A 15,718-nucleotide genomic window follows, 5' to 3' on the forward strand; every position below is an offset into this window, starting at 1 on the left:
TCGGCCGCCACTTACACGACCGACTCAATTGATCATCTGTGTTGTTTCAATCAATCAGTCACCACCAGAATGATCAAATTGATCTACCTTTCTGTCCTTTCCATCTATTGGCTGCCATCGACACAATCGACTCTATTGACTATTTGTGCCAATTTGAATGATTGGCCGCCACCGACCTGATTGACTCGATCAACCACCTCTATGGCTTGACTGACCAGGAACAACTGCTGATCAAGTTGCTCAACTTTTTCATTTGGATGTTGCATCATCATATACCTGTGTTGTACTGCTTGCATGAACACATCTATGTTGGTACCCCGTTGCACATTTTGTGAGCATGTGCCTCCACATGTTCATGATAAGTATTCATGTCTCACTTGAGCATGATAGTTAGCACCTTTTTCCATGACATCTTCATATCATGCGTACACCATATTCTTTTGTCCATGCACCCACACCAGTGCACCCCTACATTTTCACTTGGATAACATCCTTCATGATCATGCATTGTGTACTTGTTGTGTGCCGAAGTAGCTGTTCACACACACTCATATTTCACTGGCGAGATTTTCCCAATGATTCACACATTCATTTCATTGGTGTGATTCTCCCTTATGAGAATCACACATCTTCTCTTATGACACTGTTCAGAACTGTCGTAAGCACTCTCAAGTCACTGCCTCTTTGACATTATCACCCTTGAATCACTTCCTCCTTAGCACACTCACTTCCAAGTCATTATCTCCTCGACACACTCACTCCCGAGTCATCGCCTCCTCGATACACTCACTCCGAGCCACTGCCTCTTCAGCACATTCATTCCCAAGTCATTGTCTCCTCGTCATAATAATTCCCGAGTCATTGCTTTAGCACACTCATTCCTTTGATCGTTTCTATCTTGCTAGGATGGTTAGTGCACTAGATCTTTTTGCGTTTGTATGTGCATTTTCTCGATTGTCTCAACAATAAACTGGCTCGTTAGCTGAGCGACCCTTTATCAGTTGGGGTATGTTAGTGAATTTTGTCCACAATGATGCCTTGGTGGGTAATACTAGCTATTTTAACATAATCGACAAACGTATGTCATGCTAAAGTTCAAAGAGGTCTAATAGGTGTGACTTAGGGTTTTCCTTGCTTAGAGATAATTTTAAAAATATAAAAAACTAATACTTATCTATTATGTATGCATCATAATTTCAAAATTTATTTTGAAATTAGTTGCATAAACTTGCATCTAATGGCTTCTCGTAGAATCCTTAGATCCTTATTATGAAGTCGGATAAGGCAACATAGTCAAAACATACGCTAGCCTTCTGACATAACCTTGCACTCACTTAGATGATGTGTTAAGACACAACGTTAGAAACTGTGCTAGGATAAGGACTATGAAGCTAGGTAGTCTTTTTCGATGTTCTGACTATAGTTCTCTGTTGTATTTATTTTCCTAACTAGGTATCACCTTTTTGTGTTTTTGGTGTGCTTACAGATATGTGCAGTAGTATATTAGGTTGGTCTTCTTGCAGGGAGTTATGTAGCTGCCAGTCAACCTTCACTCTAAGAAGTCGGGCTTTGTCGCCAGCTATTAACGTGAGGTTCTCTCAACAACTCCCCCCCTAAAGATCACCAGAAATCACCAAGGAACTATAACCAAGCAAGCTTACCGACCACGCTAAGGTTAACTGACTTTCTAGAGCAAAGGCCGACCGACACGCAGGCAAGATAGTCAACTGACTCCAGCTTGGTCGGCCGACCTGCGGACCTACCTAACATAAGGTTCAAGCCATTCGAAAAAGTTGTCAGAATCAATTACACATACAAAAAGGCACAACAAAAGACAACATCCCTATTAAAGCAGAGGCCACATGTAATTTTTCACATTTGACCATTTATCTCCTATAAATAGGGGATTCATAGCCTGTATTGGGGGCTTTTGCCCTTTGGTTTTTTTTCCACTCTAAGCTCTGACCTCTTAGGCTCTTCTCTCTCTAGACCACTTGTAAGAAGATCTCTCTCCCCTTCTCTCTTATAACTCTCTAGTTACAATATATAACATGAGTTTCAAAGCCCGGAAATATCTCAGTTCGCTCTTATAGCTTAAGTCTATTTTCTTTCTCTCTCATCATCTCTTTCTACTTTTCTCATAAAGTTTTTACCACTCTGATCCTTATACATGCCTCACAGGATAAAACTGCATCAACAAACACACACACACACACAAATATATATTATATTATCTTATATATATATATATATATATATATATATATATATAATATATATATATTCTTCTTTTTAGTCTGCGAAGTTATAGATAAATTTAAAAAAATATATTTTTTTATATTTTTCCTGCATGGAGAAATATCAAAACTAGAATATGACCTTCATCATTTTTTTAAAATGATGAATAATAATTTATTAAATATATATATATATATATATATCTTACATTAATTATTTTGAAGATGCTATTGTCAATATAATAATTTAGAGGAATTTATATACATAACACCCAATTTTTATGCATTTATGTATCTCACACCAAAAATTTTATTTTTACAAAAACAACAATCAATTCTTTCTGTTCACATAAAAAATTAGCACTAATCATACTTTTCAACTGAGAAATTCACATTTTCATTTATAAATATAATATTATTTTTTGTAAAAATAAAAGTTCTAATATGCAAAGTATAAATTTGTGAATAATATATTAATCGAGAAAATAAATTAAAAAAAAAAAAAATCAAAATTGGATACACTGCTCGTGTGGTCCGGCTAGCCCGGGTAACCTCTCCAGGAGAGAGCGAGAGAGAGGGAGAGAGAGATGGATCGAGACTGGGGATCGAAGCCGGGAAGCGGTGGCGCGGCCTCTGCGCAGAATGAGGCGATCGATCGGCGGGAGCGTCTCAGGCGTCTCGCTCTGGAGACTATTGACCTGGCTAAGGATCCCTATTTCATGCGAAACCATCTCGGCAGGTCCTTATCCTCTTAACCCTAATCGACCAATTAAATGTTTCTTTTGCTGGCCCAAAAGTTTTCAGAACTAGCTCTAATCTAAGTTTGAAGTTCAGTATCTAGTTTAATGTTATTGTTAATCTTGTTTGACGTCGACTATTTTTGATGAAGCTACGAGTGCAAGCTGTGCTTGACGCTGCACAACAATGAGGGGAACTATCTTGCTCACACACAGGGGAAGCGGCATCAGACGAATCTCGCGAAAAGAGCGGCCAGAGAGGCTAAGGACGCACCCACTCTACCTCAGCCCCACAAGCGCAAACTCTCCCTTCGGAAAAGTGGTTAGTTTCCTGTTGCTTCATTTCTTCAAATTTTAGAAAGCGAAAAGCAATTGTACGATTGCTGTGTCAAGTTCAGTTAGGTTAGTTTGATGGAACCTTTTCATCTCAATGAAGTTTTGACTCCATATTGATTTCAGTTCAAAATGAATAGGGCTAATTGTACGATATTGCATTATACATATGGTTATGATTACTGTTTTCTGTCTCCATGAATTAAAAGCATTTCCTGTTGTTTTTGTATGGTTTTTCTTTCACAGGGGCTAAGTTTATTTTGATTTTTGTTTATATTCAACTAGCATCCCAGAAATTATAGCAAATTATGGAAGTGGTTGGTTTCTAAACAAGTTATAGGATTGCATGCATTGAGAATTTGGATGTTGATCAATATGCCGAGCTACCTAGTTATCAAATGTTTAAGGATGATTCAAAAGGGGGTAAAGTATATCATGGATTTCAAATCTTTCATTTTGATTTTAAAGCAGATTTGAGCTAAAGATGGTTTAGTTTTCTGTAAGGGGGGGCGGGTAATCTTGCTTTCTTAGTGAGAGTTGCTTGAATGCTGTATCTACATTACCCCTAAAGTGCATAGTTTAAAATCTGAACTCTTATCAAAAACCTTATTCAGTTATTTGGTCAACAAAACTCTTACAAAGGCGTAAAGATGCTTCATGCCTATTCAACTTGCTACTTCTATCAATCACATGTGGTATGATGTATTTATAAGCTCTAATCATATTCTTTTAGTTCAAATTTGGCTGTATGATGTTGAACTTACTCTTTTTGGCAACTCCAATACCTATAATTTGTATGCCTGATGTGAGAAATTTACTTAAAATTATCCTCAAAATTAAGTTATATCATGTCAATCTTATAGGGTAGCCCCAAAAGAGCATAGAAAATCATTTCAAAATTTGAATCAGATGCATTTGGGAAAGAAAACTTAAGGAGACGGCTTATTTATCTTTTAGTGGCTATAGGGATTAAAGTGCACAATTAGTTCCTTGAACCTTGCATAATATATTAATGAAATTTGTTTGATTTAAAAATTTATATCCTGACGATCTTCTAGTTGAGTTACCACCTTCACCAATATTTAATGGGAAATTGAGTGAAGTTAGTAAAACTTCCTTACTATAACAAGACTTTATGCCATTGTGTAAGTTTTTTTCTTGATAGCTTTTTTTTGTTGCTCTAAGAATTTCCTCTAATTTGATGCTCACTAGTTTTTTGATTCACAAAAATGGTTTGGTCCCAACTAGTTTTTTGATTCACAAAAATGGTTTGGTCTCAACTTTTTAAGGTTTTTGAATTTAATAGGAGTACTTTTTGCTATCCAATACTTCCATAATGTTGAAAATAAACCTTCCAATGCAATTAGTTGGATAGTTGCCATTTGATACATTTTGAATATAAGAGATTTAATTTTCATACTTCCTTATCGCTGTGATATTTTGGTTAGACATTCTTTTCTTATGACCCACCTTTGGTTTAAGTTTTTAAATTTCACAATGTTGCGTTTTGTTCTCCAATGGTTTTTAAGAATTAACCCACCAATGGAATTTGTAGGATAATTGCTATTTTATGGAAGCTTAATATAGGGGTGAGAGCATTGGGGTGCCATGCTTGATTACCCTTCTTGATGATATTTTTGTGAAACTTATTGTGTTTGTTTTATCCTAACTTTTAAAGCACAAAGTGCAATGCGATGTGCGAGCGTTAATTTGTTCTTCAAAGTCCTAACCGAAGCTTTGTTTTTATTTACTGAAATGCTCATAACTTATATAAAATCATAAAAATAATGATACATTCACGAACAATTATAAAACATAAGAGTGTTTGTTAGATGATTAAAAAATGACATAAAATAGAAATGAAATGTGATGCACATACATAACTTGTATATAAAATTCGAGGGTGAATTTTCAAATTGACCTTTCTAAAAATTATATTGTTTTGTTGTGATTAAAATAAACAAATTAAGCCATTCTTTGCATTAACACAATTCTCATCTTTTATCTTTATTTATATCCTAGTTTACAACATTTTCTTGCCTCATATTAACACCCATCTCACATATTCCAACAAATTCAAAAATTAATTTCTATTTTGTAGCTTCTAAAGTATTCTTGCTAAGTTCATCTTTGGTTTTTCTCTTATATCGTAGGTGTCATTTTTAAAACAATAACAACAATCAAAATAAAATGTACATTAAAAGTTAATGTGATGAAATTTGGGGCTTCATAGGGAAAAAATTATAATGAAAATGTCAATAAATACATTACATGAAATTAAAATAAGTAAAAATGTAATCATCAAACAATCCCACCGAAAAAAAAATCATCTGGCCATCCCTTTAAAATTTGAAAAAAACTTCTAATCAAACAAATGAATCATGCATGAAGTTGACTTAAGTATAACTAAAACAAATATGTTCGGAAAAAATCTCCCTAAGAAGATGGGCGGGAGAAGACGAGGTGGGCATAAGATTTTGGAGCTTGATACATGCAGCTTGGTTGAATGGAGAAGTAGGGCCCGTTTGGGGCACCTTATAAGTGCGGGTGACGTTTTCAAAACGCCGTCTCACCTTTTGAAAAACACGATTCGACTGCTTATCCGAAAACGCGGTTGGGTTTTTACACTAAACGCAGACCGCGGGTCGAATCCCACGGTTCAGGATAAGCTGCTTATCTGGATAAGCACAAGCTGCCCCACAGTCTCTTCTTTCCATGGGTTTTTCTTTCAGCTCTTTTTAGTGTGGTTTTGTCCTCGTCTCTACTGCTCTTTTTCATGTGTGTTTGTCCTCACAGAATTTTGGCTAGCTTGCAAAAGCTGGTTGTCTTTGTTGTCATAGAATTAGGGCTTTAAATGGCCGCTTATAATGTAATATAAGCTATTAGAACCGATCTGCTCTTGCCTGTAAATTTGATCGGTTAACCTTCTATCACATCATTGCTTGGTACTGCACTCGCCAGCTCTAGCTACCATGATAAGGTGTGCTTTACTTGTGCACACCCTTCCCATGAAAACACGCTATTTAGAATAGTGCTGCTATCGATCCACCTAGTTTTGTATTAATTTCTTATTAAATAGGGTTATTTTTTAAGAGATTTTTATTTGTGCTTCATTATTCTGCATTTGATTTTTATTTTATAAGGCTATTTGTTTCTAGCGGTGCTATGGATCATTTTTTTATGAGTAGGACCATACCAATGTCAGAATACCATGTTTTGGCTTATTTTGAAAAGTGATATCTACGCAAGTGATTTTTTATTTTAGTATTTGTTAGTTGGCCAATGACACATATACGCCATGCGGAGATCTACATATCAGCTCTTTGTTGACAATATAATTTAAAGAAATATGATTATATGTATTGGATTGAATTTCTGAGTCAGAACACTTAATTTCATTCAATAAACCTAATGATACTTGTGTAGCTAATTTTTCATTTTTTTGTCGAAATTGTTAGGTTACTTGATTATTTAAAATTTTATTTGATGGGGATGTTAATTTCTTGAGGTATTTTAAAAAGAATTATACAAGAAGATGAGCATCAAACTCTACTTTTTTCCTTAGTCAAAATATTTGGTTTTAGTAAATTTTAACTTGGGTGATATCTTATGGTGTTTGAGTAGTGATGATTCATTAAGTTAAATTTAGCATCACCTTTGGTTAAGTTTATGACATCGATCTAGGATTATTAGGAAATGTGTGAAAATCAGGGGATGCCTAAGGAGTGTTGTAGGATGAGAAATGAGCTGGAATTGGTGGGCCGGTGTTTATGGATTACTACAAACCACTGTTGGACAGCAACCTTGCAGCAGGATGGCAACAAAGGTTGGTAACGAAGTCTGCAAACTTCTGAGAGAGATCTCCACCTGTATCAAGTTACATGCACACGATTCGAGAATAATCATTTATACATCACTCAGGCTAAGAAATGTTTAGATAAAACAATCTCTAATGCATAAAATAAGACCAAATGTCCAAATCTGGTTCTAACAATGCATTTATATGTAGGAAACAAAATACCCTGATAATAACGAATAGTACTATAATAGTTCGGCCAACTCAAGTGAATAAGAATTCCTTGAACATGCACAAGACCAGTTTTGGACGGGACTCCCCCTCCCGTCTTGTAAGGGGGACGATGGCCACGTCAGTTTATGTACAATTTATTTATTTATTGATAGGTCTATGTGCATGAGTCTATTAGAAGTTATTGCTGGTTATCAACCTGAAAAAGCCTATTTTATTGACTTAGAACCATTTAGTGATAGGGTTCTGTGCTAGTGTTGGTTGTCGCTTTGTTTGCTCACATGGTATTGTTAGTATTGGTTGCTGTTTTGTTGGCTTACATTATAACACATGTTATTCATGTGATCTTGTTTTGATGGTTTGTGTGGTACATTATTTTTGTGTCTTTGTGCTGCTACTTTTTGAAATTTTAATGTGCTAAATCTGTTTTTTTTGTTGCATGTTAAAATGATTCTCAAAACCTATGATGCATTGAACTGGGACATGATTTCAACTATAAAGTGGGTGAACTGGGACATGTATTCTCAAACTGATTTTGCCTGGATTTGAAGCCCTTTTTTTAAAAATATTTTGAGATGGGATTGCTTTTTAAGTGCAAGATTTGATTGTTAAGTTTTGCTTTTGCTTTACCTTTTATCTATTCAAAAATCAATTTCTATTTTGTAGCTTTTAAAGTATTCTTGCTAAGTTCATCTTTATTTCTTCTCTTATGTTTTCTTTTTTTTGAATGATATATTATGTTTTGGCAGTTAAGATTGGTAGGCCTGGTTACCGTGTGACCAAACAGTTTGATTCAGAGACCAAGCAGCGTTCTCTTCTGTTTCAGGTAAGTACCTTCATTTACAGTAATCAGTATTCATATCATCAAAATCACTAAATAAAACCTTTAAGCGCTGCTCGTAACAAGAATAGTTTGGTTATATTCCTTTTGTCAAAGCTGTACAAGAGAACTGTTTTTAAGCTTAGCATTCAATCCGCCTTGGTTAGCTAACCATGCATGTGGGCTTTTAAATCGCAAATTTTATTCCCATTGCATTAAATTCATTCTGGATGAGCTATATGCTGTTGATTTTATTTAATAAAACAAAAGAAGTTGGACATTTGATATGAAGAATTTTAAAATACAGAATGGCCTCGTTACTATGATTACATGTCAGTTCTCATGCAACCTTCTGCTAATTTTCATGAATGCAAACGAGAACAGGCTTTTTTAAGACATCATGCGGATGAAAGTGCTTCAAATTTGATTTTCTTAGTACAATATGGATAAATTTTGGCCATCCTACTTGGTATCATTTTCTCAAGTAAAGCAAGCCTTTGCTATCTAAATTTAATTTTGTTGTTTTGAGAGTGGTTCGTTTAAAATGTAACTTTCACCCTTAGGCAGGTTTTGATTTAACCTTGTGGAGGAAGATTTATGAATTATTCGAGTTCTTGAAATTATTTTGGATGACTCCCAAGTACTTTAGCATAAAGTTCAACATTGGATATGGACATTAATAGGCTTGACAGCTTGAAAAATCTCAAAATAGATGGTTACAACATGCCTAGGATCGTAACCGTGTGTGTGTGTGTGTGTGTGTTATATATATATAAATGTACAGAGAAGCAACAATTACAACAACAAGCCTTTATTCTACTAAGAGGGGTCAGCTATATGAATCATTTTTCTCCATTGCGTCTTATTGAGCGTCATATGTTCATATAATTCTAATAGATTAAGATCATTTTTATAGAATATGCTCGAGTCTTCTTAGATCTACTTGCATTTTTAACATAAATCGAATATAAAACATCTACTCGGCTAACCAAATCATCAGGTGATCAATGTTTAATGTGACCAAACCATCTAAGACGACTTTCTCAAATTTTGTTTGCCACTGGAGCTACACCAACTCTATCAAGAATATATATAGCAACAACAGCAAAAACAAGCCTTAATCCCACTAAGAAGGGCCGACTGCTTTAATCTTTTTTCTCCATTGCGTCCTATTGAGTGTCATATCTTCATTTAATTCTAATAGAGTAAGATCATTTTTTATACAATATGCCCAAGTCTTTTTAGGTCTACCTCTGTCTTTTTTAACATAAATCGAATCTAAAACATCTACTTGCCTAACCGGATCATCATATGGTCTACTTTTAATGTGACCAAACCATCTAAGACGAGTCTTGTTTATGAAATAAGATAAATGGTGGCAAACTGCATGATGAAAATATGCACCCTCATTCTTGTCGGAAAGAACACACATTAAGAAATGATCTAAATAAATTTCATTTATTTTTATTATTTTGTTCATCTTATTTCATAATTTTTATAGTTTGGGAAATACCTATGACGATGACCTTGAGAAAGGATATATTTGATTGCTAGTAATATGTTGGCTCGTATGGTTTGGATATGGAATTAGATTAATTTAGTTGTGAACATATTCAAAATGACAGTTCACTATTTGGCAATTAATTGGGTTCCTATGTGTTAGCTATAACTATTTCTAAAGTCTGTTAATTAAGGGAAATATGGTGGTGAAATATGATGTTTGCAAGTCTTCCTGTTCCAGTTTCAGCGACTTGAAGTTTGGATGGCTGATTTGGATTTAAATGAGTTGGTGAGGTTTAGTTGTTATTTGGCATGTAGTTCTCACAAGTTGGTGGCTTTTGTTGCCTTTGCAAGTTTTTATTGAGCTTTTGGCTGTTAAAGGCCTGTTAAATTTTCACTAGATTGTGACATCAGTGGTTGTTATCAAGGGATTTACATTATAACTGAAGTGTAGAGCCTTGGATGGGGACTGCTTTAAAAAAGTTGTAAAACCATATGGAGCCACAAGCTTTGGGATAAAATTGACGTGATATTTTTTTAATCTGGCTGAGTTTTCCTAGTCGTATCTAGTAACGTAGGGATATGAGAAGTCTATAAATGCTTGATTTTTGGTGTAAATTAAGAATTTTTGTCTTAACTAAAATTTCTTTCTTCTGATTTTTAATCTTGTGCATACAAGTTGGATGCGCGGTATTAAATATATACCTAATTGTAGGAAGATTATCTCCTTGTATTGGTATTATACTTGATTTTTTTGGTAATAATGCGTTTTAATTCTTATATATAAATTAGGGGCATTTAGATGCATACCACCCAATTCTTATGTATTTACGTATCTAACACCTAAGCTTTACTTTTTACATTTTTACCAACCAAATCTATCATATCACATAAAAATGATCACTATTTTAATTTTTAAAAAATAAAATACACCTTTTCTTGAAATATTTATTTCTTGAACTGGAAATACACCTTTTCATGCATAGGCAAGGTGTATGTAAAATTTGAAGTTTAGGTGTTAGATACGTTTATACATAGGTATCTTTCTATAAATTACTATTATTTAGTTAATGTTGTTGATTTTGGTAAAAAAGTGATACATAAAAAATCTTGTGGAAATTAATTTGTTTGCTTGCTCATTTTATTTATTTTTAAAATTTTTCTTAAATTATCAGATTTTTCTGATTATTTTATTCAATTTTTTTAAGGGCGCGCTTTGGAGCCATGAGCAAGTGTGGTACACCTTCGAAGAACTTAAATTAATTTGCATGTTTTTTTGGAATTTTTTTAGTTTTTAATTATTGCAACAAACTATTTTAAAATGTTTAAAATTTTAATTTACAGGTTTTCCCATAATTATTTGCTTTTAAGTTATGTATTGCACTGCATTTTTTTTCTATTTTATATCAATTTTTAAGTCATGTTATATATTTTATTATTGTTAATGAATGAATTTATACATTAATAGCTTGTATAACCTATTAGCGTTTTGATTGATAAAAATGCCGATTCGCTCTTTGTGCTTTGAAACAATATAGAGCTTTCTGTATCGTATTGCGTTTTGTGCTTTGATAACACTGGTTTTATTATAAATTGGTCCTAAACTCTACCATTGTGCTCTTTCACTTGAATAAAGTAAGCTTGCTAGATTATTTGTCACGTTTGATTTATGAATTCTTAGGTTTCTTTTACACTACATATCATATTAGTTGCTTTATTTGTCCTGCATCACTGTCATTCATATAATATGAAATATGGAAGGATGCAGGGTTGGCTAATAAAGAAGAACAATAAAGACCATTCAGTATAAGTTTTCTGGGCTTATAATTTAAAGCGCACTCCAAGCGCTCAACTTGCTTGCTTGCTTCGTATTTGAGTGTTTTTTTGTAAAAAAAATATGCTATGAAAGTCAGTTGAACAATGGGACTTGAAGCCTATCCCTATAATCACTCAACATTGAAAACATGTTGAGTTAAAGTTTCATTCACAACTTCCGTTTTACAAATCAATAGTGCATAAAGCAATAGTGCATAATAATTTGCCCTTTGTTCTCTGGATGTTTCTGAAAGAAAGTTTTTTTTTTCAGTCATATTATCAAGAAAAAAAAAGGAATATATGAATTTGTGTGGATATTAAGAGAGCAATAGAGAAGAAGTGTGAGAGTGGGAATCAAGTATAATAATTTGGGAATCTTTCTGGTGACAATGATAAGAGATGATTTATAAAGATGCAATAGAGTAGAGAAAAATCTTAAAGGAGAGTGATTTTAGTGTATAACCAAATTAAAGAGGCATAGATTGTACCTAGTTTCTCTCATCAATTTGTTTGCACTGCACCCAAGAGGTACTCAGTAAGTATTGGAAATTTTTATAAGGTCAACAAAAAATGCCACATGTGAGTAGTGACTTTAAAGCAATACCTGAGCTTCTGTTCTTTGTAGCTATTACTAACACTCAACCAATCCTCTCAAACTCTTGATTTTTATGGTGAAATTCAAGGTGGATGGCCTTATCAAAATGCTAGTTTCTGAACCCTCTGATTCTTCTTTCTAGGCTACGTAGAGATTAAATAACTAACATTCACTGGAGCTCGTTGGGATGCCTGTCGGAAAACTATATGGATTTTTTTCGTGGCTCTATCCTTTACAGATTGACAAACAAAAAAATACTCTTACCTATTAGTGCACTGGAGAATCATGTCACTATTTTTCTTGATAAGTAGACCCGTACTTGGGCGCTGAATATTTGTATCAATAAGTTACAGTATTGGCTTCCAATGTGTGTTTGTATGTTTTGGAAGTTTTCACGCTTAAGGACAGCTTCAATTTGAGTTTTATGAGCTAATATCCATAAATCAAGTTTATGGTGCCTGCTCCGTTTCCCGAGTCATATTTTTCCTGTATTAAATACATGTGAATGTTCGCCGTTTTAGCTTCACACTGATATTTTTGTTTCAGATTGAGTATCCTGAAATTGAAGACAACACAAAGCCAAGGCATAGATTCATGTCATCCTTCGAGCAGGTATTTGCAGTGCTTATGTTAAGGGCCTGTTTGGGATCAGTTTTGTATTCAGTTTTTATTTTTTCTGTTTTGTTTTTAGAACATGTTTATTTAATGTGTTTTTAATATATTTTTATTTTTCATTTCTAAAAACAAATACACATGTTTTTGAAAACAAACAAATCAACTTTTAAGTTTTCAAAAACAATTATATCTTAATCAAAAATTTCAAACATGCTTTGTTTAAAGTCAAAACATATGCAAAATAAAAAAAATAAAAAATAGAAAATAAAAAATCAAAGTGATCCCAAACGGCCAAGATTCATTCATTACTTTTGCAGTAAATGGTTTCTATGGGTATATTATAATATTTTTCTTATAATAACTACTTTGCTTGTGCAGAGGGTCCAGGCTTGTGATAAGAGATACCAGTATCTGCTATTTCATGCGGAGCCATATGAAATCATTGCTTTCAAGGTACATTTATTTTTATAACCAGATATTATAGGGCAGACTCATTATGAACAATCTTGGAAGTTCATGAATTTTGTTTCTTACTTTTTAGAGTATTTGGATCTAAATAGCGTGTGAAATGTGGAATGCTTAGCATTTCTCTGTTTTTATGAAACAATCCAACAATTTCAAGTCACATTTGAGCATTTTTATGAAGCAATGCAATGTCAAAATTGGAGCCCTTTAATTGTACCTTGATATCGTGTGCATTTGCTTGACATAAAGATTCATCAATATCGCAATTAGCTCCATCACCTAGTTAATATACTTATGGTGTGCAATATTTAGGCTTGGGTCTAACATTATTTAGAGTTTAAGCTGCATTATTATTATTATTATTATTATTATTTATATTTCAGCCTCAAAGGATGCATAAAGCTATTCTTAAGGCTACTGTGTCTTCTTTTGAAATCCAAGTTGTGGTTCTTTTCTCAGGTTCCAAGCACAGAGATTGACAAGTCCACTCCAAAATTCTTCTCTCATTGGGATCCAGACCTTAAAATGTTCACAGTTAGTCTCAAACCTAATCTTCTACCTGTACCACCAACTTTTTTGCTTTATTTCTATCACCATCTTTTTACATATGTCATACACGTGAACAGTTGCAACTTTACTTCAAAGCAAAGCCACCGGAATCTAACAAAGCCCCAGCTGCTCCTGTTCCATTGGTCAATGGAACAGCAGCCCCTGGCGTTCCTCCGAGGCCCTTGCCGCCACTTCAAGCACCTCCTCCACCTCCACCACCACCTCAGGGAGCTCCACCCCCACCAGCTCCTGTGGGGAACCCTCCTGCAAGGGTTCCACCGCCACCTTTAGGTGCTTCACAACCCCCACCGCCACCACCACCGGCAGCAAATGGTCCGCCTCGTCCAATTCCTCCACCGATGGCTGGGACTGGCACAATGGCAAGCTTCACACCAGGGCTTCGACCACCGATGCAACCCTTTATGGGGCAGCAGGTGCAAAACCAGGTTCATTTCCCTCCCCCACCACCACCGCCACCTAATATGGGTCAGTAATCACCTGTTCCCCCTTCATACCATTGATGTTTTAATCAAACTTTTTGTTTTCTGATTATATGATATGATGGAATTGTAGTGAAAGATTTTGATGAAATATTACTGTCAGAAGTTTTTCCATCTATCTCTTCTTGGCTTAGTTTCTTATGATAATTTTGATGAAAATTTTCGCTAACAAACCTACTGCAATTGGATAAATTTATCCCTACAGAATTTCTAACTACGATATGTGAATTGGTTATGTCAAGAGCTAAGGTTATTTTTCCTTGCAGTGATAATAGTATAGTGTAGATGTAGAAGAAATGTGAAATAAGGTAAGGTATTGTAACAAATAGAAGCGTAAATACTCTGCTCTTTCAAGCATATAAAATGACTTGGTAAAGTGACTTTAATTTCTTAAGTCCCACTTTGAAATAATCACTCAACTCTCGAGCTAGGATAGGCTTGCAAATAGCTCATGTATGGCTTATTCTCGAAGTCATATTTTTTATCCCTTCCAAAATTTTGAGGGATTTAAATATGCATATTATAAAATTTTTTTGTATTTATTTGACATTAGTTTAAAATTTTTTTAATATGTACCATCACATCAAAAAAATAATTTATATTAATTTTATTGAAGCGGAGTATTTTTTATGCACATATTTTGATGTGATGTGATATTAAAATGTTAAATAGATAAACTTTAATTTAAATATTATACGTATAGACATATTCAATCACCCTCATTTTTTCAACATTATTGAATCTTTTATTCCCTTTAAAATTGAATTTCTTAATTTATTTTTTTGATAATCGATTTATTATATATATAATTTGTTAAAATGTAGATTATTCATTAGAAATTGGTATTTGTAAAAAATTAGAAACATAAAAGCATAATATATAATTAGTTATTTGTACTTTAAATATTTATGATTTTACTTGCTGAAATATTATCATTCACAATAAAAAAAATATTATTATATATTATTATTAATTTTTAAAAAAAAAATCCAGATAAAAAAAGGATCAAGGCAATCCCACATTGGTGAAAACCTTCAACCATCTTAAGCATAAAGTGAACACTTCAAATAATTCTATCTACTTGTTAAAACATGGCAGATCAACGAACAACACATCAACTTCACACTAGTGACATTGCAATTGAGAAATAGAGCAAGTATGAGAAATAACTTCAGACAGAACACCAATTAATTGCTCAGTTCAATAACCTAAATATTTACTCAAAAAAAAAAAAATTAAGCATGCAGCCACATAATCTATGTTCATGTTAAAATAAAAACATAGAAAAAGAAGGTATAAGCTAACAACAATGTTAAAGATATACCTGAAAATGATGTCGGGGGGCATTGAAAAAATTCCCTAAACATTTACAGACTGACCTTAATCGGCCATTCTTTTTACGAACAAAAACTAGAGATAGAGAGAGAGAGAGAGAGAGAGAGAGAGAGAGAGAGAGAGAATTACAATAAAAATGAAGAGACCAGGCTCTAACCATTGAGGCCTGCAACATAAAATAATTTCGTCT

The 15,718-nt window shown here is 33.7% G+C and overlaps 1 protein-coding gene across 1 annotated transcript; it reads left to right on the forward strand.

Annotated features, from left to right (window-relative positions):
- Positions 1 to 2,753: 2,753 nt before the first annotated feature.
- LOC110037336 (splicing factor 3A subunit 2) lies at positions 2,754 to 14,311 on the forward strand. The gene is made up of 7 exons (XM_020741964.1): positions 2,754 to 2,976; positions 3,127 to 3,296; positions 8,084 to 8,160; positions 12,611 to 12,676; positions 13,058 to 13,132; positions 13,604 to 13,678; positions 13,771 to 14,311. The coding sequence occupies exons 1-7, from the start codon at positions 2,825 to 2,827 to the stop codon at positions 14,185 to 14,187; spliced, it is 1,032 nt and encodes a 343-aa protein (XP_020597623.1). The 5' UTR covers positions 2,754 to 2,824; the 3' UTR covers positions 14,188 to 14,311.
- The last annotated feature ends 1,407 nt before the right edge of the window (positions 14,312 to 15,718 follow it).

This window comes from Phalaenopsis equestris, unplaced genomic scaffold (assembly GCF_001263595.1).
Source record: "Phalaenopsis equestris unplaced genomic scaffold, ASM126359v1 Scaffold218760, whole genome shotgun sequence".
Taxonomy (NCBI): Eukaryota; Viridiplantae; Streptophyta; class Magnoliopsida; order Asparagales; family Orchidaceae; genus Phalaenopsis; species Phalaenopsis equestris.

What these genes read in the sequence shown, in the direction of transcription:
- LOC110037336 (XM_020741964.1), top strand. Translation starts at nt 2,825, where the DNA reads ATGGATCGAGACTGGGGATCGAAGCCGGGAAGCGGTGGCGCGGCCTCT. An exon ending in AGCGTTCTCTTCTGTTTCAG is followed by an intron (nt 8,161 to 12,610) that starts GTAAGTACCTTC and finishes TTTTTGTTTCAG; the next exon opens with ATTGAGTATCCTGAAATTGA. An exon ending in CAGACCTTAAAATGTTCACA is followed by an intron (nt 13,679 to 13,770) that starts GTTAGTCTCAAA and finishes ACACGTGAACAG; the next exon opens with TTGCAACTTTACTTCAAAGC.